Source organism: Canis aureus, chromosome 7, assembly GCF_053574225.1.
Source record: "Canis aureus isolate CA01 chromosome 7, VMU_Caureus_v.1.0, whole genome shotgun sequence".
NCBI classification, from domain to species: Eukaryota; Metazoa; Chordata; class Mammalia; order Carnivora; family Canidae; genus Canis; species Canis aureus.
This window is the reverse complement of record NC_135617.1, coordinates 71,211,739-71,232,620: the sequence shown is the minus strand read 5'-3', so window position 1 is coordinate 71,232,620 and position 20,882 is coordinate 71,211,739. Positions and strand designations below refer to the sequence as shown.

The following is a 20,882-nucleotide window of genomic DNA, read 5'->3' as shown; positions in this document are numbered from 1 at the left end:
CCCGCGCAGGAGGCCAGTCCCGGCGGGTGGCAGCGCTGCTCGGGGCCGCGCGGAGAGCGCCAGCGGAAGCTCTTGGGGCACGTCATCCTTACCGCGCCGGGCGGGCCTCCAGGGAGCCTCGCGTCAATGCCCTGCGCCGGAAGAGCCGTCTCCGCGCCCCCTCCCTCGGCGCCGGCCTCTTACCCCGCCTGACCCCCGGGATATGAGCCGCAAGAGGCAGGGTCTGGTCCCGGACCCCTTTGGGCTGAAGCGGCGGCGGGAGCGAGGGCAGGCCGAGGCGGATCCCCTGAGGGGCGAGTCGGGTAAGCGCGGTGGCCCGGGGCCAGGCTGGGAGCGCGCCGCCGCCCGCCGCCCGCCGCCCGCCGCGGTGACCGGTCTCTCCGTCCAGGGTCGGCGCGCGCCGCGGTCGCCGAGCTGGTGCAGCTGTTCCCGCGAGGCCTGTTCGAGGACGCGCTGCCGCCCATCGCGCTGCGGAGCCAGGTGTACAGCCTGCTGCCCGACCGGACGGCGGCCGACCGGCAGCTGGTGAGCGGCGTCGGGGCGGCGGACGGAAGCCGCGCCCGGCCTCGCCGGAGGGCCACGGGCCCCTGACCCCAGTGGGTCCGCGGGTCTCCCGGGGTGGCCACGGACCTCGCGGAAAGACCCTCCGGCAGGAGAGCAGGCCACATCGTGGAGGCGGAGGAGCGACTCCTGTGAAAACGGAGTCCTCGGGCGTAGTCGGAGCCTTCCATCGCGGGGAATGCCGGCGGCCGCGTCCCAGTGTGGTCGCCGTCCTACCCGTGAGGCGACGCTGGAGGATACCGTTAGCCCGGAGAGGGGACGCCGTGCCGCGGGGGTCGGAGGAAGGGAGATAGGCAGGGAGATCGGTTAGGAAGACGTGGCGGCGGCCAACTGGCGAAGGCCTCAAGGAGGGTAGTGCAGTAGGAGGGCGAGGGTGGGTGACGGTGAGGAGCGTGGGGAGCAGTCCGGGTGATTCAGGTTTTCCAGATGGCAGGACTCAGTGGGGGGAGTGAGTAGAGTAGGGACGCGCTGAGGCGCGGGGGCAGGCGATACATTTTGGAGGACTTGGAGGTGCTTGGGAAGCGTCTGAAGGCAAGTGTGTAGTAGACAGTTGGATGTGAGGGACTGGAGAGAATTCTGAGCCAGTGATACTAGAGTTGTACGGTTCATTCAGTCTGCGGAGGTAGGCGAGATCGGATAGGAAGAGTAGAAGAGTGGTTTTTAACCTTTTTACAGACTTTAAGAGATAAAGCTATGGCCTTTTCTCTCCAGAAAAATGCATATATGCCGCATACATAGAAGGTATATGTGCATTTTTCTTTTTTTTTTTTAAGGGGGAGGGTGGGTTGTTTTACAGATCCTCTGAGGTCCAGGGTTAAGGACCTCAAGTTTAGAGTGAAAGGGCCAAATCTACAAAGCTAAGAGATACCCACATTTAAGGCAGTGTTTCTCAAAGTATGTCCCGAGTTCCACCTGTATCAGAATTACCTGGGCTGCTTGTTAGAAAATACAGGTTCCTGGGACTCACCTAAAGCTAATAGGCAGATCTCTTGAAGTGGGACCTGGGAATCTACATTCTGAATTACTGTCCCAAGTGATTCTTAATGTTCCTTAAAATTTGGGACCCATTGTTGTAAAGGGAAAGCAGAGGAAGAGGAGTCTCGTCTCTGGAAGAGGCTGGGAAGGAATTGTCAGAGTTAGGAGGAACCCAGGAAGAGGCCTGTTGAGAAAGCAAATAGATTTTCAAGGAGGTGGAATAGTTGGCAGTGTTAGAACCTGTGATTTAAGGCCAGTAAATTAAGTAAGGTAATACCCCAAATCAGTCCATTGGATTTAGCATGTGGAAGATTAATGGTAACCTGTCAGGACAAAAAGAGGGAAGAAAAGGAAGTTGGAGACTAGCTCCACTCTCGGGAGGAAGCAAGTTAGATAGAACCACTCCTTTTTTTTTTAGATTTTATTTGTTTATTTATGAGAAACACACGGCGAGAGAAGCAGAGACATAGGCAGAGGGAGAAGCAGGCTCCATGCAGGGAGCTCGGTGTGGGACTCCATCTGGGGACTCCAGGATCACACCTTGGGCCGAAGGCAGGCGCCAAACCGCTGAGCCACCCAGGGATCCCCCATAGAACCACTCCTTACAGAGTATTTGTTATTTGTAATTTACTGATGGTAGCCTAATTTTTAAAAAGCTTTAAAAATTGCACAAAGAAAAATATAAACACACGATTTAAAGAATGTTCATAAAGCAGATACCCATAAAGCAACTACCACCTAAGGCAGACTATAGCCACATACATCACTCTCTGATGGAAATGAGTTGTGTCCCTTGGTGATAACTATGGTCCTGACCCGTATGATAATTGTTCCCTTGGTTTTCTTTATACCACCTATGTGTTTACCCGTAAACAACATAGCCCAGTTTTATCCATTTTTGACCTTGATGTAAATAAAGTAATATGTATGGATGTATGTACTGTATTTATACCGTGTTTCATTAGGTGGATACTTTTGAAATTCTCAGTTTCATGTAGTGATAGTGCATTTGCTTTCATATATTCCTATTTTGTGAATATATCCCATTTTGTCAGTTCTAGTGAAAAATTTCCTATGTTTCTAGGAAATTGTTAGTCATTTAAATTTTTAAATTTTCTAATTTAGATAAAGTCTGTAGTCTTGTTTTACTGTCTATTGGATGTGTAGTGATGACCCTTTTTCATTCTTTAGATTATCTGTGCTTTTTTCTAGTCCCACCCCACCCCCCATTTTCTTGGTCAGTCTCACCAGGGGCTTATCAATTTTAATAGTCTTTCAGTGAATTAATGCTTAGTTTTGTAGCTCTCTCATGTTTTCTGTTTTATTGACGCTTTCTCTCTACTGTTGGGTTTATTTTACTTTTTTTCCCATTATTTCATCCTCTTTCTGATATATGCACGTCAAGTTGTCGTTTATCATAAGCACATGCAGATATATATAGTTTTGGCACGTATTTTAATTATGATTCAGTTTAAAATATATTGTAACATTTTTGTGAGTTTTTTCTTTGACCAAGGGTTGATTAGAAATGTGACTTAATTTTATACAATTTCATATTACCTAGTTGTTACTGATCTCTGACACAAATGGTATTGTGGCCAGAGAACATACACACTATGATTTCAGTCATTGGAAGTTTATTGAGACTATGTGGTCAGTTTTGCTAGTCTATGTATATTTGAAGAGAATATATATTTTTCAATTGTTAATGTAAGTTATTTCCTCACCGAGTCTGCTCTGTTCTGTGAATTTATAGTGGGTTAATATACTTTTGAGATTTTGGACTTGCTATTATTTCTTCAGATACTTTCCCTCACCCAAAATCTCGACCACTAATTCCTTGAAGGCAGGGCCTATGTGTTAATCACTACTTTATCTTAGTGTCTGGCGTATGATTGGTTTTATGAAATATATGTTGATTGATAGGGAACTGATGAGATGGGTGGATAGAAAGGTGGGTAAGTAATTTGAAAAGACTACTTAGTAAACCACCTGATTCTTTCCCCACAGTTTTTCCTTTGCTTAGAGAAAAACTCCCCAATATTGACAATAAAATCTCCCTGCCCAGAAGTTCCCAGAGATAGCAGAGTGGCTTACCCTGATGCCCTTCTTTTTATTGCCATCTCTCTGGAAACAGAAGGAGCTTCAAGAGCAGGGGGAGATCAGAATCGTCCAGCTAGGCTTTGACTTGGACGCCCATGGGATCATCTTCACTGAGGACTACAGGACCAGAGTGCGTGTAACTGTGTGTGTGTGGGGGGGGGCGGGGCAGGCTGGGAAGTTGAAGAGTGGAAGGAAAAAGAAACATACTCTCTTACTCTGTGTCACAGAGAGGACATGGGGTCTGCTGAGCAGTAATATGAACGAGAGGGAAATGAGGGAAAGTCTGAGAGGTAGAAGGACATGAGTGAAAGGGAAAACCAGAAGAGAAATGTCCTGAAGGGGTCAGTGGAGGGTGAGGGTGGGGCCAGACTGCATCTGTCATCTCTGGTTCCAGGTCCTCAGGGCCTGTGATGGCCGACCATATGCTGGGGCAGTGCAGAAGTTTCTGGCTTTGGTACTTCCAGCCTGTGGGGACCTTAGCTTCCAGCAGGACCAAATGACAGAGACCTTCGGCTTCAGGGACCCAGAGATCACGTGAGACTTGGGGGACCAATAGAACTTCCCTGTTTCCTCCCAGTCCCATCAAGCCTTTTCCTTCTTCCAGTGCACCTACCAAAAAGATAGACTCTTCTTTTTAGTAAAATGACCTAAATTTGTACTCTTTCACCAAGAGAGGAGGCCTGTCTTTACCTGAGGCCTTAGAAAGAATACTGGTCTAAAATCCAGGAGCTCTGGATGGCTAATCCAATGACTAGTTGCCCACCAGGTACCATAAGTGCCTGTTGTGAACCCTGCTGAGACTAAGAGAATAGAGAGGGGTATGAGCTTGGGATGGTCCTAAAGCCTTCTCATTAAAAAGCAGAAACGGGTGAAGTGAGGATTCCATTTCATGGGGCCTTATCTGGCTCAGGTTCCCTATGTTGTAACCCAAGGTATATGTGAAAGCATTTTATATATTTTTAGTAAGACATGGGAGGATCCATGGTGAGGCCTGGGGAAGGCAAGTGGCAGGAGCACAGAAGAAAGGCCCTTGTTTATCCCCTGGGGTTAGGCCAAGAGTATGTGAGGGCATGTGGTCAAGGAGGAGGAAGAGAGGAGAAGCAGCTTTAGTTGAACAGGTAATAGTAAGAGGAAAAGAAAGTGGGGGTGGGAGGCAGTCTAGGAAGAGGAATGGAAGCAAGGGCCTGGGGCGTTAAACAGCAAGGTGAGCAGAGAACCACTCGGGGTGGGCTACTGTTACCTAGTCCCCTTGCATGGTTGTGCAGTTTTGGGGAGACAGTGTCCAAGTGTCAGTAGGCCTCCTCTCCTGGCTTCTCGCCCTCCTTAGGCATCTGGTGAATGCTGGAGTCCTCACTGTCCGAGATGCTGGGAGTTGGTGGCTAGCCGTGCCTGGGGCTGGGAGATTCATCAAATATTTTGTTAAAGGTATTCTATCTGCAGCTCAAGTCCTCAGCCCTTTAAGGACACCTTTGGGTAGCTCCTTGGGGCCCAAGCCTTATGCCTTTCCCCTCTCCTGTGCCACTTCTCCAGGGCGCCAGGCTGTCCTCAGCATGGTCCGGAAGGCCAAGTACCGAGAGCTACTCCTATCAGAGCTTTTGGGCCGGCGGGCACCTGCCTCGGTGCGACTTGGCCTCACTTACCACGTGCACGACCTCATTGGGGCCCAGCTAGTGGACTGGTGAGTCTCGCCCTCAGCCTCTAGCAGATGATAAGGCAGTGAACCAAGGTTGGACTCCCTCCTGGGACTATCCCAGGCCAAGCTCTGAGTTTTACCCAGACTTTTGGCCTAGGTATCTGGCTCCAGCCTCGTCTTTTCTTTTGCTTGCACAGTGTCTCCACCACTTCTGGAACTCTCCTCCGCCTGCCGGAGACGTGAGGATTCTGCTCATCATTGCATATCTCTGCAGAGTGGGTTGAGAGGGGTCCAGGAGTATGTCCAGTGGTGGATGAGATAGGGTCACCTTGGGAAGACGTAGGAGCCCGGATGAGTGTTGGGCTTGCATCTGCATAAAGGGTCAGACGTGATTGCTGCTGTTTACCTGGGCTCTGACCCAGTGGTGGGGTTTGGGCAATGCTTCTCTGCCCTTCTGTGGGACTGGAGCCACAAACCGTGCCAAGGCCATGGCTCTTGCCTTTCACACAGCAAAGTACTGCTGTCGCTCTTGGGATAGGAAGACGGGATTTCCGGGAAGGCTGGTGAGGGAGGGCAGAGTTCTTTCTTAAATGTTAAGATCAAGCTGCCAAATAAAGTACAAACCATGTGCAATTTCTTGGATGTCTTTTGTTGGATGTAATATGTATCTGGACACCTGGTTTGGGGGCAGAGTTAAAGCCAACCTTGAGCCTGAGCTTTGCCTCATTGTTCCGAGAGAGAAAAGGACACTGGGGTCCATTCTCCCTGCAGGGTAGTAAGGGTATGCCCTGTGTCCTCAGCCATGGAATTTGTGTTGGGGCCTACACAGAGCGAAGGCCTGGTGTCGTTCAGGTTTTGTGGGGGTTGTAGTTAGAGACAAGTGTCTGGTATTTTGTTTTGTTAGGATTTTTACCAAGGAAGCCATGTATCTCCAACCATGTACTGAGCCACACTGGACTCCTACGCCCATGCGTGCGTATGTGTATACCTGTACACCCAGGTACACCCAATATAGCGGCTGCCCAGGGCACTGGGATGAGAGGGTTAACGTGGAAGGACAGGACTCGGAGCCATGATTTCCTCAGATGCCTTCAGAGACCCAGGTGTCGGGGGTTGTCCCTCCTCCCCCTGACCCTGCTAAACACCGGGCTTGGGGCCAGTTGCATTTCTTGCCTGTCACATGGTTTCCCAGCTTAGCGGGGCCAGGGGAGGAGCAAGGTCCAGAGTCAAATCTGCTCAGAGCCCGGGCTTGACCAGAGAGGAGCAGGCAGACAGACTGGTCTGATCCCTCTTGGGTCCTCCAGCCATGAGGCTCCTCTGGGGACTGGCCTGGATGGCCAGTTTCTTTGCCCTATCCCTGCAGAAGCCCAGGTCGGGAAGGAAGGACACCAGTGCTTGAGGAGGACAGGGCTGGTGGCGGGAGAGCAGGCGTAGGGGACCTAACTGAGGACGGGGGGACAGAGGGGCCTGGGGGATGCTGAACACCAACCCTTCCTGCTCTCCCTAGGTTGCTCCTGTTTTCGCCTTCTGTGGTTCACCTGGGGGTCCCCCTGTCAGTGGGGGTGCAGCTCCAGGATGTTCCCCGGGGACAGGTGGTGGCAGGATCAGTGTTTCTGAGAAACCCATCCAACCTGAATGCCCTCTGCTCCACAAAGGCTGACTTTACCCTCAGCTCAGAAAAAGACTTCGTGCTCCTTAGCCTCCAGGTAACTAGCCTCCACTCCCCTCTATGGCTTCTTAGCAACTCTCATCCTGCTCCCCTCTGGTCAGCGTTTTGTGCTCTCGCTAGGCTCCCCCTGCCACACCTTGCATGGCTGCCTTTCCTGTTTCTGTCTCCATCTCTGACTTTTTCCTTCTGCCCTGTCTCTGACCTGCTCCCTCTCCCTATCACGAAAGATCTCCCCAGAAGAAGCAGAGAACTGTGGCCTCTACCGCCTCCTCAGTGGCCCCGAGGTCCAGCTGGTGGCCCAGTCAGCATGGCTGAAGAACTTTCTGTCCAGAAAGATAGATGTTCAGGGCGTCAACCTTCTTTTCTCCTCTCGCCGAGGGCACCTCTTTCTGCAGACTGACCAGCCTGTTTATAACCCTGGCCAGCGGGGTGAGTCAAGCCCTGGGCCTCTGCCTCTGGCTCTCCCAGCCTGCCCAGGGCATGTTTGGCACCTGTAAGTAAGAGCCTGAATGTGCTACACAGGAAGGCTGCTTGGCAAATATTTGTTGTCCTCCTCTCACTGGCTGGGAGCAGTGAGGGCTGAGGCCCACCCTTTGCCAATGGATTCCTGCTCACCTCCTGCCCTTCTCTCCCAGTTCGATATCGGATCTTCGCTCTGGATCAAAAGATGCGCCCATCCACTGACACCCTGACGGTCACAGTAGAGGTGAGTTCCTGACTTCTGACCTTGACCAGGAGGGCTGCTGATCTGCCCTCCCACCCGTGACCACTTCTACTCCCACCGCAGAACTCCCATGGCCTCCGTGTGCGGAAGAGGGAAGTGCGCGTTTCCTCCATCTTCCAGGATGACTTCATGATTCCCGATATCTCAGAGTGAGTGCATCCCCCCCCCCCCCCCCCCGCCCCGGCCTGGCGACCGCCCCGCCATCCCCATCTTCATTGGCTCTCTGCCTCCAGCGCCCTGTCAGAGCTCAAACCTCCTCTCACAGTTCTGGGCTCCCCTCCAAGTCAGCCCTCTTCCTGGGAGCCAGGCCTCTGGCCTCCTGCACAAGTGGGCTGAGTCCCTCCCCCATCTGTAGGCCAGGGACATGGAGGATCTCAGCCCGGTTCTCAGATAGCCGAGACTCGAACAGCAGCACCCAGTTTGAGGTGAAGAAATATGGTGAGAGCTGGAGACGCGAGAGACAAGCCTCTCCTTTCCTCAAGGAGAAACGGAGAGAAGGGGAGGTCTGGGGACAGGGCAGGGCAGGGAGGTGTGGGTGCCATAGCCCTGAAGGGAGGGAAGTTTTCAGAGGGTCCTTTCACTGGAGTCTGACCTGCCACCCCTTCACCCTGAGTCAGTCCTTCCCAACTTCGAGGTGAAGATTGTTCCTGGAAAGCCCTACATCTTGGCAGTGCCTGGCTTTCTTGATGAGATCCAATTAGACGTCCAGGCCAGGTAACTCTCCCATCTCCTGCGTGGGGCACGCAGGGTTCCCCATCAAGTCTGAAGGAGCTGTGAAGCCCTGGTTCCTCTTGCCCTAGTGCCACCCCCACCCCCACCCTGAGACATGGGTGTTATTTCCTAAACTAACCCTCTTCCCACTCTCTCTGCGGCGGCAGGTACATCTATGGGAAGCCGGTGCAAGGGGTAGCATATGTGCGCTTTGGGCTCCTGAATGAGAATGGTGATAAGACTTTCCTTCGGGGGCTGGAGAGTCAGACTAAGGTAGGAAGGAGGGTGTGGGGAGTGTGGGAGGGTGGAGGGGAGGGGAGGAGAGGGAAAGGGAAGGGGGTCTGGGGGGGTGGGCAGGAGGGTCCTGCCCTCTGTGGGGAAGGGCAGGAGGGAGACAAATCTCACCCTAGGCCCTGTTTTCTTCTATGCCCCAGCTGGTGGATGGCCAGTGCCACATTTCCCTCTCAAAGGCTGAGGTTCGAGGTGCCCTGGAGAAGCTTAACGTTAATGCTGCTGACCTCCCTGGGCTGCACCTCTATGTTGCAGCTGCCATCATTGAGTCTCCAGGTGAGGGGCTTCCCTTATTGTAACCCCTGCCCCCAACCCCTGACCTTCGAGCTGACCCTCTGTTCTCCAGCATCGACATGATTCCCTGCTCTTCTTACCCTTGTGTCTTGTGTCTTGTGCCCAAAGCCAGAAAAGACCCAGGAGACTGTCTCTCCCCAACTGTGTTTCTGGGTGGTTTCAGGAGAAGGTACTCCTGCTTCCATCTCAGTTTTCTTTTTCCCTTCACCCCACCCCCACCCCCAACCCCCGTCCATCTGGCAGACACGTTACATACCATCTGTGTGCTGGGTCCTGTGTGGGCCTCAGCAAACAGAGATGAATACAGGACGGCCCATGCCCTGAGCAGCTCACTGTCTTGTGAGCAAGAAACGCTTGAGCTGCATTCCCCCTCACTCTCCTGCTCATCCTTCTGGGGCTCTCTGTCCTCCACCTCTCTCTGCCCCATCTCTTGCAGGAGGAGAGATGGAGGAAGCAGAGCTCACATCTTGGCGTTTTGTGTCATCTCCCTTCTCCTTGGATCTTAGCAACACCAAGCGACACTTTGTGCCTGGGGCCCCCTTTCTGCTGCAGGTTTCTTCTGGAGGAGAGGATGGGAGGGTGGGGTGTTGTCAAAAGGGCACATGGCCTCACTGAGCAGTCTCTTTTATCTGGCCCTCCTCCCTGCCCCCAGGCCCTGGTCCGAGACGTATCTGGTTCCCCAGCCTCTGGTATTCCTGTCAAAGTTTCAGCCACGTTGTCTTCTGCTAGATCTGCTCCTAGAATCCAGGAGCTTGAACAAAACACAGATGGGAGCGGCCAAGTCACCATTCCCATCATTGTCTCTCAGTCCACTTCAGAAGTGCAGCTCTTGGTAGGATATCCGCTTGCGGGACAGGATTGGAGAAGGAAAGAAAGGCTGGCTGGCTTCTGGAAAGCCAGGGGCTACCCTGGCTACCCCCCTGTCCTGGGCTTGGGGAAGAAGCTGGGTCCTGGGGTCTTTGCCACTGACCCTAGCCCTGCCCTGTCCCTCTTTCCAGGTGTCTGCAGGCTCCCCTCACCCTGCTGTAGCCAGGCTCACTGTGAGAGCCCCGCCCTCAGGAAGTTCTAGGTTTCTGTCCATTGAGCGGCCAGATCCTCGACCCCCTCGTGTCGAGGACACTCTCAACCTGAACCTGCGAGCTGTGGGTGTCAGCGGGGACAGCTTCTCTCATTACTACTACATGGTGCGCCTTGACCGGTTGTTGAGCAGGGCAGGGTGCAGGGATTGTCTCAGGCGGGAAGGAGCCCTGGGCACGGAGGGAACGGTTTTGGGATTGGGGATGTGCATGCAGTAAAGAGGAAACCATCCTTGCCCCAGATCCTGTCCCGGGGCCGGATTGTGTCTATGAATCGGGAGCCCAGGAGGGACCTGACCTCAGTCTCCGTGTTTGTGGACCATCAGTTGGCACCCTCCTTCTACTTTGTGGCCTTCTACTATCATGGGGGCATTCCAGTGGCCAACTCCCTGCGGGTAGACATCCAGGCAGGGGCCTGTGAGGGCAAGGTAACTGGCATCGGGAGGGGCGGTGTGTTAGGGGATCGAGAGAGAAAGAAGAGAGATTGCGAGCGGGTACACTGAGGAGGCGTGGGGCTGAAAGAAGCTCTCCCCACTCTGACTGCCACCTCCTGCCTCTGCCAGCTGGAGCTGAATGTGGGCAGCAACAAGGACTATCATCCTGGGGAGACCGTAAAGCTCCACCTGCAAACAGATTCTCCAGCCCTGGTGGCACTAGGAGCCATGGACATGGCTCTGTATGCTGTGGGTGGGAAGTCCCACAAACCCCTCAACATGGACAAGGTTTGTCAAGACCTCAGTTTTCCCCGGCCCATCTCCCCTTTTTCGCTCATTGTCCTGCTGTCCTGAGCCCTGGACCCAACCCCGAGATCTCACGCAGGCTCCCCCCGAGGCCTCCCTCAGATCTAGACTCCTGTGGTCTCTATTTCCCCATTCTCCGTATGTCTTTCAGGATTGCCCAAACCCTGCCTTCTCACCTGGAGCTGAGTGGCCGATCTGGCCCCTCAACTTGTCTGCAACATGCCGGCCTTTTCTTGCCAGGTCTTCCAAGTTATGAACAGCTATGACCTTGGCTGTGGTCCTGGAGGTGGAGACAATGCTCTTCAGGTGTTTGAGGCAGCTGGTCTGGCCTTTTCTGATGGAGACCTGTTGACCTCGGCCAGAAAGAGTGAGAACAGAGGAGGAAGGGGGGTTGGGTGACGGGAAGATCAGGAAGGAGGAGGGGTCTGGGGGCATAAGATGGGAGGAGGGTCAGTGCATAGGAAGGGAGCAAGGAAGGGAAGTGGGAGGCTATGGACCCTCTGCTTGACTGCGTCCTGCTTTTCACCAGGTCTGAGCTGTCCCAAAAAAGGAAAGCTCTCCCGGAATAAGAGAAACGTGAACTTCCAAAAGGCGATTCATGAGAAGTGTGAGTTGTGGGTGCCTGTGTAGCTCTCCACTAGGCCCAAGGGTTGGGGTGACGGGTCTGCCTCTTGGCAGCTCCACTCCTGGGTGGGCCTTGTAAATGGTATTTGGGGCCAGAAACCCAAGTTCTGGGGTTGGGGATGGATGGAGGCTCTCTCCACTGGCCTCACCCAAGTTTCTGGTCTCTCAGGATGAGCCGTCGTGTATCTAGACGTCAGGGTAGGAAATGAGATGTGTCTCCATTTGGTTCCCCTGTGCTTACCCTCGCCTCGCCCTGCAGTGGGCCAGTATGCTTCCCCAGTAGCCAGGCGCTGCTGCCAGGATGGGCTGACGAGGCTGCCCATGGTACGCTCCTGCGAGCAGCGGGTGGCTCGAGTGCGGCACCCAGCCTGCCAGGGGCCCTTCCTGTCCTGCTGCCAGTTTGCTGAGGATCTGCGCAAGAAGTCCCGCTCCAGAGGCCAGGTGGGCCTTGCCCGAGGTGAGGCCCTGGGTGGTGCTGGGGGGCAGGCAGGCAGCCCTCTGGAAGGGCAGAATGGCCCCCCTCCTCATTGCCCTCCACTATGGTCTCCTAGCTCTGGAGGTCCTGCAGGAGGAGGACCTGATCGATGAAGATGACATTCCCGTGCGCAGCTTCTTCCCAGAGAACTGGCTCTGGACACTGGAAAAAGTGGACCGCATCCGCCAGTGAGGGGGTGTGGTGGGCTTGGCCTTATCTCTGGGCTCTTGTCTGGGGCTAGCCCAGGGTGTGACAGGGCTTCTCGCCTTTCCCTCCGCAGATTGTCACCGATGCTCCCTGACTCTCTGACCACGTGGGAGATCCATGGTGTGAGCTTGTCTGAAAGCACAGGTGACATGGCCCTGCCTAGACCTCGGTGCTCCCCCGTCTCTCTCCCCTGGACCCAAGCTCCCCATGTAGCCCTCTGCTCTTAGCATGGGGCTGGGGGCAAACTCCTGGGGACGTCTGTGTCGGTGTGTGCTGGGGCCCAGAGACTAGGAAGTGGCAGTGGGGGACGGGGAGTAGGGCAGAACTGGGTCACCTCTGGGACCCTGTGGCCTCTGGTCTCTGCGCCCCCTGCCTCACCGCCCCCCATCTGCCAGGCCTGTGTGTGGCTACACCAGTCCAGATCCAAGTGTTCCGTGAGTTTCACTTGCACCTCCGCCTGCCCGTCTCCATCCGCCGCTTTGAGCAGCTTGAGCTGCGGCCTGTCCTCTACAACTACCTGAAAGACAATCTGACCGTGAGGCCCTGGAGAAGCCTGAGCTTCCAGGGAGTGGGTGGGAGCTAGCGTGGGTGAAGTGTGGGGAGCCCAGCTGGGTGGGGGCTCTGGCCATCCCCGTCTTCCTGCACCCAGGTGAGCGTCCACGTGTCCCCAGTGGAGGGGCTGTGCCTGGCTGGAGGCGGAGGGCTGGCCCAGAATGTCCTGGTGCCCGCAGGCTCTGCCCGGCCTGTCAGCTTCTCTGTGGTGCCCACGGCGGCGACAGCTGTATCCCTGAAGGTGGTGGCTCGAGGGTCCTGGGATTTCCCCGTGGGGGATGCAGTGTCTAAGGTTCTACAAATTCAGGTGAATGGAGCAGTCCTGAGTCCAGGTCCCTAAGCTCCCAGATATACATTTTCTCCTCGCCCCTCAAACCCTCTATACCCTCTCTGCCGGCCAGGCCAGAGGCCCCTGAATACCTTGGTCTGATTGTCTTCTACAATTCTAATCCCACTCTGTCCCTGAGATTCAGACTCCCAAGTCCCAGGGGGTGTGCAGTGGGAGGGGCAGGTCATAGTGCTGTGTGACCTCTCATAGCTGCATTTCCCCTGAGACAGAAAGAAGGGGCCATCCACACGGAGGAGATTGTCTATGAACTCAATCCCCTGGGTGAGTGGCCCCCTGCCTCTGGCCACCAGTGTCCTGATTGGGAGATGTGGGCCGCCAAACAGATTGCCAACTTCCCCCATTCCCCCAGACCACCGAGCCCGGACCTTGGAGATTCCCGGCAGCTCTGACCCCAATATCATCCCAGATGGAGATTTCAGCAGCCTTGTCAGGGTTACAGGTGGGAGTGCCCTCCAGTCTGTCCCCAGGGCAGCCTCAGATTCATGTGAAGCCCACAGACCCCTGTTAGATCCCCTGGGTCCCCAGACCTGCTCGCTGACCCTTGCCCCTCCATTTCCCCTCTAGCCTCACATCCCTTGGACACTTGGGGCTCTAAGGGGGTCTTGTCGCCGGGAGGCCTGGCCTCCCTCCTGAGGCTTCCCCAGGGCTGTGGAGAACAAACCATGATCTACTTGGCTCCTACATTGGCTGCTTCCCGCTACCTGGACAAGACGGAGCAGTGGAGCACACTGCCTCCCGAGACAAAGGACCATGCTGTGGATCTGATCCAGAAAGGTGCCAGGCACAGGGCGAGTAGGCATGGGGCTGGGAGGCGACAGTTAGAGGCAGGGGGTGGCCCAGCTTGCTGGAGGGAACAGGAGGGGGCGCCTGTAGGGATTGGGGAGCGTGGCCCCGGGCACCTGTGGTGGGGAGTGAGTGTCACCTCAGCAGCTGCCTCTTGTCCTCAAGGTTACATGCGGATCCAGCAGTTTCGTAAAACGAATGGTTCCTACGGGGCTTGGTTACATCGAGATAGCAGTACCTGGTGAGGTTGGGAGTGTTTCCAGGTCTCTGAGAGGGGCTGGGGGTAGGGTGGGGTGCAGAGCCAGGTACAGTGGGAGGGTGGGTAACCGGTGCCTGGGTGAGCAGGGATGTGTCCCCTGTGGGGACCAGGCACTGTCCCCAGCCATCTTGCTCTCCCCACCAGGCTGACGGCCTTTGTGCTGAAGGTACTGAGTCTGGCTCAGGAGCAGGTGGGCGGCTCACCTGAAAAGCTGCAGGAGACAGCCAAGTGGCTGCTGTCCCAGCAGCAGGCGGACGGTTCATTCCAGGACCCTTGCCCGGTCTTACACAGGGGCATGCAGGTTCGGGGCTGAGGCCAGTCAGAGGATCCCAGGTGGGAGGGCCCTTCCTGTTCCCACCCGCCTGCCTCCTTCCCCACTCTTGGCTGACATCTTTTCTGCCCCCTTCAACTAGGGGGGCCTGGTGGGAGACGATGAGACTGTAGCACTCACAGCCTTTGTAGTCATCGCCCTTCAGCACGGGCTGGCCATCTTCCAGGATGACGCTGCAGAGCAGTTGAAACAGAAAGTGGTAAGTGTACCCGGGTGTCTGCCCTTTCCTGATCCCCAGCTACCCCCCTCCCCCCTACCCCTGCTTTCTCCCCAGGAAGCTGGGTGTCCAGCTCCCTGACCTTCCTCCCCACTTTGTCCTAGGAAACCTCCATCTTAAGAGCAAACTTGTTCTTGGGGGAGAAGGCAAGTGTTGGGACCCTGGGTGCTCATGCAGCTGCCATCACAGCCTATGCCCTGACTCTCAGCAAGGCTCCTGAGGACCTGCAGGAGGTTGCCCACCGCAACCTCCTGGCCATGGCCCAGAAGGCTGGGGGTGAGAGCCACGGGGATCCTGGCAATGAGCCTGGGCCATGGGGGACCCCAGGACCCCTGAGTGTGCCCAAAGGGAGAAATTGAATGAAGATCTTAAGGAGGAATGGAAGCATGAGCAGAGATAATTGGGGGAGCATCAGAGGGCCAGGCAACTAGGGCCCGCCCCCCATTCACCCATCGGTCTCTGCACTTCCAGATAACCTGTACTGGGGCTCAGTCCCTGGTTCTCAGGGCAACGTCATCCCACCTACCCTGGTTCCTCAAGGCCCAACAGACCCTGTGCCCCAGGCCCCAGCTGTGTGGATTGAAACCACTGCCTACGCCCTGCTTGACCTACTGCTTCGGGAGGGCAAGTCAGAGATGGCTGACCACGCTGCAGCCTGGCTTACCCACCAGGGCGGTTTCCAAGGCGGGTTCCGTAGCACCCAGGTAGGAGCTGCCCGGGGGCTCCGGGGGTGGGTGGTCTTGAGACAGAGTGCCTGAGCGCTGGCTCACCTCCCCAGGACACGGTGATAGCTTTGGATGCTCTGTCTGCATACTGGATTGTTTCCCACACCACCAAAGAGAGGGAGCTCAATGTGACCCTTAGCTCCATAGGCCGCAGTGGGTTCAAGTCCCATGAGCTGCAGCTGAACAACCACCAAGTGCAGGGGCTGGAGGAGGAGCTGCAGGTGAGCCACTCCCTCACCTGGCTTGCCATGCCCCCGCCAACCCTACTGTGGCCAGGCCAGAAGCTGTCACCCTCCCACCCCCAGCCCTGTGTAATCCCCATGGGAGCTTGTCCTGATATCCTTGTGGGAAGATACTTGCTGAGTGACCTAGAGAAAGTCACCTAATCTCTGAGCTTCATTTATCTTATCTCAAGAGTAACATATGCAGAGTCTACCCAACAGGGCTTTTAGGAGGCTGAAGTGAGGTAGTGGACGTGGAGGAGTAAACCTCATGAGTTTGGGGTCACAGAAGAGGAGAGGGTGTGTTCGGGGAGGAGGTGTCCTGTGTGCCTTCCTGACATCTCTTTGCCTTCTCTGTTCCTGCAAGTTTTCCTTGGGCAGCAAGATTAATGTGAAAGTGGGAGGCAACAGCAAAGGGATCCTGAAGGTGAGAGCCAACGGCCGTGAACACCTGGGTCCTGGCCAGGGGTGGCCATGGTCTTGAGAGGGAGGCCTGAGGGCAGAGGTCATGGTCAAGGAAGGAGGGAGCCCCCCTGGGGTGGGCAGCCCCCATCAAGGCTGATGGTGTACACACCCAGGGCTCTCCCCTGAGCCACAGGCCCCGTGTGTCTCCTGGCACCTCCACCACAGTGCCACCCCAACCCCTTCTTCCTCCTGTGTGCCCTCACCTGGCTGATGGGGCCCCTTCCCTACGGGATCCCAGGCACCGCTCTAGAGGCCACCTTAGTGTCCCTACCCCAGCCCTTCCTTATGACCCTGGCATCTCCTCCTCTACTGCCCTGCTGCCCAGGGCCCTGTCACTTGTTTCCTGGACTCTGTTAGATGGTTTTGGAATTTCTCCCTACCCCCAAATCTCTCGCCTCTTACCCATTGTGCACGTGGCAGGGGTATCAACCTTCTGAAAACACTAGTCAGACTAGCCTTGGAGAAAAGCCAGACTCTTCCACCTGCACGATCAAGCGTCTGCCCACTTCCCTGACCAGACAGATCCGCTCATCTACACAGATCTCCTTGCCTTGAATGTCCTTCCCTCCTTCTTCCCGAATGACAGACTTGTTCTTCTCCTGGAAGCTTGGGCCAGAAGCCTTCTTGGAGCTTTCCATCCCAGCCTCTTTTATGCCCCCTGGAGAGCACTTGCTCCTGAGGGCAGGCCCCTGCCTCCTGTCTCACTGGCTAACCCCAGACCTGGGCCATCTGTATTTATAGACTGGTCAGGAGGGAGGAGAGGGGCCCAAAGCCCGGACTCCCTCAGTCCAGGAGATGCCCCAGGTGTGGCCCCGGAAAAGGTCTGTGCTCCAAACGTGCCCTGTTCTCACCCCTTGTTGAGCTAGATCCTTCGTACCTACAACGTCCTGGACCTGAAGAACACGACCTGTGAGGATCTTCAGATTGAAGTTTCGGTTGTGGGTCATGTTGAATACACAAGTGAGTGTTGGGGTCGGAGGCCTAGGGCCCTGAGGGGGCCAGGGCCGAGTGCCAAGTCATGACATCATCACCATCGCTGTGCAGGGGAGGCCAACGAGGACTACGAGGACTACGTGTATGAGGAGGTTCCAGCTAAGGACGACCCGGACGCCAGTTCCCAGACCGTGACACCCCTGGAACTGTTTGAGAGGCGGCGGAACCGCCGCAGGCGGGAGGCCCCCAAGGCGCCTGAGGAGGAGGAATCCAGAGTACAGTACACTGTGTGCATCTGGTGAGCACTGGGGCTGCACTGGCACAGGGGCATCGCTGGGCCAGGAGGCGGAGGCTGGGAAGCAGAGGCCGGGAGATGGAGGCTGCATCCACCAGCCAGGGCATGTGGGCCCCGGTCGTGTTGCTCTGCAGGCGCAACGGCAAGGTGGGGCTGTCAGGCATGGCCATTGCGGACATCACCCTCCTGAGTGGATTCAGCGCCCTGCGTGCCGACCTGGAGAAGGTGTGGTCAGCATCTTGGGGGCAGTGGGGGGTGGTGAAAGCGCTGTGCGCTCGGGAGCCTGCTCTGTCCCTGATCTTAGCCGCTGAGCCCTGTCTGGTGCAGGGCTCAGGGCTACCTCCCAGTGACCATCTGTCCTTCCCCACAGCTGACCTCCCTCTCTGACCGTTATGTGAGTCATTTTGAGACTGAGGGGCCGCATGTCCTGCTGTACTTCGACTCGGTGAGCAGGGAGGGGCAACCCAGGGAAGGAGGACACTGGGTTTAGTGAGCATGGGTGACAAGGTTCCCCAGGGGGCAGCTGGATCAGTAGCCAGCACTCTGGGAGAGAGCCTGTGGTGTGAGCAGGGAGACAGGACAGACGAGTGCTGCAGCAGGGTTCCGTGCAGGCTGGGAGGCCACCCTGTCACCCTGTTGGTGGGCAGGCGATGGGGGCCGAGTTGGGATGCGGCTTGGGGGCTGGTGCCAGTCAGCATTCAGTAAAGCTGAATTTACTCAACTGAGGGCTGCCTTGCTTGTCCCTACTTGACTTTCCTCATTTTGGGGGGTTTTGTTTTTGATATTGAAGTGTATTTCCTGTTAGAAAGTGATAACAGTCACGGATGAGTTTTTGTCTTTTTGTGCCTTTATTTGGCTAAAGCAAACAATCATCCATCCTCTGATGGCCCTCAAACTTTTTTTTTTTAATTTTTATTTATTTATGATAGTCACATCAGAGAGAGAGAGAGAGAGAGAGAGAGGCAGAGACACAGGCAGAGGGAGAAGCAGGCAGGCTCCATGCACCGGGAGCCCAACGTGGGACTCGATCCCAGGTCTCCAGGATCGCGCCCTGGGCCAAAGGCAGGCGCTAAACCGCTGCGCCACCCAGGGATCCCCCCTCAAACTTTTTTCGAATGTGAACTGTAATCTCTTGGAGAAAATGTGAAAAAGATGTGTTAATACTGTAACACCATTAAGCCAGGCACTTGGGGATCAAGGAACCCCCCCACTGCCCTGCCCAGTGCCTGCTGACGGGCTGGACCCCCCATTAGCCTGAGAAGCTGGGCAAAGGAGTTTGGTTGAAGATGAGGGGCCAGGAAGATTCCTGGGCGAGGAGTTGACTTAAGCAGCCCAGCTCAGGAGGGAAAGTGGCAGGGTACTGGACAGGACCGAGCCAGTGTGGGCGTGAGGAGACGGGTCTGGGCCTAGGTCAGGAGCTGCAGGGTCACAGAGGTGGGCGAGTGACAGCACCTGCCGTTAGGTTATGACAGATAAATGGAGACCCTGTTGCACTGGTGATGAAGCAAGGCTGTCGGGAGGGGGCGGGCTTTGGGGCAGGCAGAGGGAGTCTGGGGAACTTCTAGGTCTCACAGCAATCCTAATGCAAGAATGAGGCTGAATGTTTAATTTGGGACTCATCGGCTGGGAAGGTTTTGGTGAAAGCCAAGGAACAGTTGAGACCTCAGGGGAATGCAGGGGACGGGAGGAGCCCAGGCCCCAGACTGCGCCTCCAGGGAGGAAGAAGAGGAACGGTCACGCATGATGAGGTCAGAGAGAGCCAGGGACGGCCAGAAGCTACCCTGAGCTTAGAGAGTTTCATGCACAATGTGTCCACGATGTGAGACTGCCCCTGGGCACTGGAGACTGCGACGTCACTGACTGCCAGTGAAGTCAGCAGAGACCTTGCAGAGCAGTTTTTAGAATTCTGGCAGCCAGAAGGTACTAGAATGTGAAAGATACTAAAGATAAGACCAGATAGGTCAAGGAGATGCAGCACAGTGGCCCGCAGCGCCCAGAGAGCATGCCCTGACCTCTCCTCCCCACTGTGTCAGGTCCCCACGTCTCGGGAGTGTGTGGGCTTTGGAGCAGTGCAGGAGGTACCTGTGGGGCTCGTGCAGCCGGCCAGCGCCGCCCTGTATGATTACTACAACCCTGGTGAGCACCTGGGGACACTCAGCAGGTGGGGAGCAGGTGTCCCTGTGTGAGACATCAGGAGCTGGGGCCATGCCGTGGCAGGCAGGATGTCCTGCGGCTCCTTGGGATGAGGTGGGGGGTGGGGGAGGGACATGAGCTCTAGCCGCCCTCTCTCTTCCCCAGAGCACAAGTGTTCTGTGTTCTACGGAGCACCCACTAAGAGCAAACTCTTGTCCACGTTGTGCTCTGCTGACGTCTGCCAGTGTGCCGAGGGTGAGACCCAGGGCTGGGAGGGAGGGCAGGGAGCCGGTGAGGCGAGGGCCTGCGCTGTCTCACCTGGGCCCCTGATGCAGGGAAGTGCCCCCGGCAGCGTCGTGCCCTGGAGCGGGGGCTGCAGGACGAGGCCGGCTACAGGATGAGGTTCGCCTGCTACTACCCCCGAGTGCAGTACGGTCAGTCTTCCGCGGCCGCCGCCAGGGTCTCTGCCTGGGCCTGCTCCTGACCGCAGCCGGAACACACCCGTGCTCCCTTCTCTTAAATTCCCCCACAGGCTTCCAGGTTAAGGTCCTCCGAGAAGATGGCAGAGCTGCCTTCCGCCTCTTTGAGACCAGCATCACCCAAGTCATTCATTTCAGTATGAGGGGAATGGATGGGCGGGTGGCTGGGGTGGGGGATAGGGAGCCGAGGTCAAGGGTTTGTGGCCCGGGTGCTCTGGACTGTGTAAGTTCAGGGCCTGAGCTCAAAGCCTCTTGGAAGCTCCGGGCTTGTCCATAATTCGAAAAGCGGCTGTACCTCCCCGTAAGGAGCGGTGAGGGCCAAATGAGAGGTTCCACGCCAGCCCTGGGCCCCCCGCTCACCCCGGACCTTCTGCCCCCCTCTGACTACTCCTGTGTACATCATCCTCTCAGCCAAGGACACCAAGGCCAAGGTCGGTCAGACCCGAAACTTCCTGGTTCGAGACTCTTGCCGCCTTCGCTTGGAACCTGGGAAGGAATATTTGATCATGGGTCTGGATGGGGCTACCTCGGACCTCAAGGGAGAGTGAGTTCTCTGGGCCTCCAATGTCTCCTGCTCTCCTCATGCCTCATGAGGGAATGGATGCCCAGCACCCAGACCTGCCCCGTCAGAAACGAGGTGCCCCGTGCCCTCCTCTCGCACCTCCCCACCCTCCCACCCCTGCTGACTGCCTTTTTGCCTCTGCAGCCCCCAGTACCTGCTGGACTCGAATAGCTGGATTGAGGAGATGCCCTCTAAACGCCTGTGCCAGAGCACCCGCCACCGGGCAGCCTGCGCCCAGCTCAGTGACTTCCTCCAGGAGTATGGCACTCAGGGGTGCCAGGTGTGAGGGTCACCCTCCCGCCTCCCCCAGCTATTACCTGGATTGTTGCTGTACCCGGGCCCCTGGACAATAAAGGCCTCTGGCAGCAAAGTGTCAGTGTGTCTCAAGGATTGAGAGCAGTGCCCCTGCCACCTTTGCCAGCTTCTGAGGCCAGGGTTTGCATCATCTTCAGTTCTCAGAGCCTGGATGACCCTTGAGAGTGTCTCTCTCAGATA

At 56.2% G+C, this 20,882-nt stretch overlaps 2 protein-coding genes across 4 annotated transcripts; both read left to right on the top strand.

The window, feature by feature from the left end:
* Window positions 1-39: 39 nt before the first annotated feature.
* WHR1 (winged helix repair factor 1) lies at window positions 40-6,271 on the top strand. Of its 2 annotated transcripts, none has more exons than XM_077904624.1 (7): window positions 40-302; window positions 389-525; window positions 3,674-3,769; window positions 4,034-4,173; window positions 4,967-5,064; window positions 5,170-5,317; window positions 5,470-5,905. In XM_077904624.1, exons 1-7 carry the CDS (start codon window positions 203-205, stop codon window positions 5,513-5,515), a joined length of 765 nt encoding a protein of 254 aa, XP_077760750.1. In that variant the 5' UTR covers window positions 40-202; the 3' UTR covers window positions 5,516-5,905. The 2 variants fall into 2 exon arrangements, with proteins under 2 accessions (XP_077760750.1, XP_077760749.1); XM_077904623.1 differs by lacking the exon at window positions 4,967-5,064 and adding an exon at window positions 6,177-6,271 and having other exon boundaries at window positions 70-302; window positions 5,470-5,511.
* C4A (complement C4A (Chido/Rodgers blood group)) lies at window positions 6,226-20,757 on the top strand. Of its 2 annotated transcripts, none has more exons than XM_077904597.1 (41): window positions 6,226-6,272; window positions 6,780-6,978; window positions 7,169-7,370; window positions 7,577-7,647; window positions 7,729-7,814; window positions 8,021-8,103; window positions 8,283-8,379; window positions 8,544-8,649; window positions 8,811-8,943; window positions 9,398-9,513; window positions 9,614-9,793; window positions 9,960-10,145; window positions 10,280-10,465; window positions 10,601-10,759; window positions 11,018-11,144; window positions 11,307-11,384; window positions 11,661-11,858; window positions 11,953-12,064; window positions 12,157-12,227; window positions 12,479-12,618; window positions 12,733-12,942; window positions 13,194-13,245; window positions 13,334-13,423; window positions 13,549-13,758; window positions 13,933-14,008; window positions 14,171-14,327; window positions 14,440-14,556; window positions 14,679-14,850; window positions 15,046-15,278; window positions 15,353-15,520; window positions 15,888-15,947; window positions 16,852-16,945; window positions 17,030-17,216; window positions 17,348-17,438; window positions 17,584-17,658; window positions 19,247-19,349; window positions 19,512-19,601; window positions 19,682-19,780; window positions 19,879-19,962; window positions 20,237-20,369; window positions 20,532-20,757. In XM_077904597.1, the coding sequence occupies exons 1-41, from the start codon at window positions 6,241-6,243 to the stop codon at window positions 20,671-20,673; spliced, it is 5,205 nt and encodes a 1,734-aa protein (XP_077760723.1). In that variant the 5' UTR covers window positions 6,226-6,240; the 3' UTR covers window positions 20,674-20,757. The 2 variants fall into 2 exon arrangements, with proteins under 2 accessions (XP_077760723.1, XP_077760724.1); XM_077904598.1 differs by lacking the exon at window positions 6,226-6,272 and adding an exon at window positions 6,485-6,643.
* Window positions 20,758-20,882: the final 125 nt, after the last annotated feature.

Bases quoted from the DNA above. Each gene is read 5' to 3' on its own strand.
- WHR1 (XM_077904624.1), top strand. From the start codon at position 203: ATGAGCCGCAAGAGGCAGGGTCTGGTCCCGGACCCCTTTGGGCTGAAG. The intron at 3,770-4,033 runs GTGCGTGTAACT...CTCTGGTTCCAG, and splicing joins CTGAGGACTACAGGACCAGA to GTCCTCAGGGCCTGTGATGG. The intron at 5,065-5,169 runs GTATTCTATCTG...CCACTTCTCCAG, and splicing joins CATCAAATATTTTGTTAAAG to GGCGCCAGGCTGTCCTCAGC.
- C4A (XM_077904598.1), top strand. From the start codon at position 6,579: ATGAGGCTCCTCTGGGGACTGGCCTGGATGGCCAGTTTCTTTGCCCTA. The intron at 9,514-9,613 runs GTTTCTTCTGGA...CCCTGCCCCCAG, and splicing joins GGGCCCCCTTTCTGCTGCAG to GCCCTGGTCCGAGACGTATC. The intron at 14,851-15,045 runs GTGAGAGCCACG...CTGCACTTCCAG, and splicing joins CATGGCCCAGAAGGCTGGGG to ATAACCTGTACTGGGGCTCA.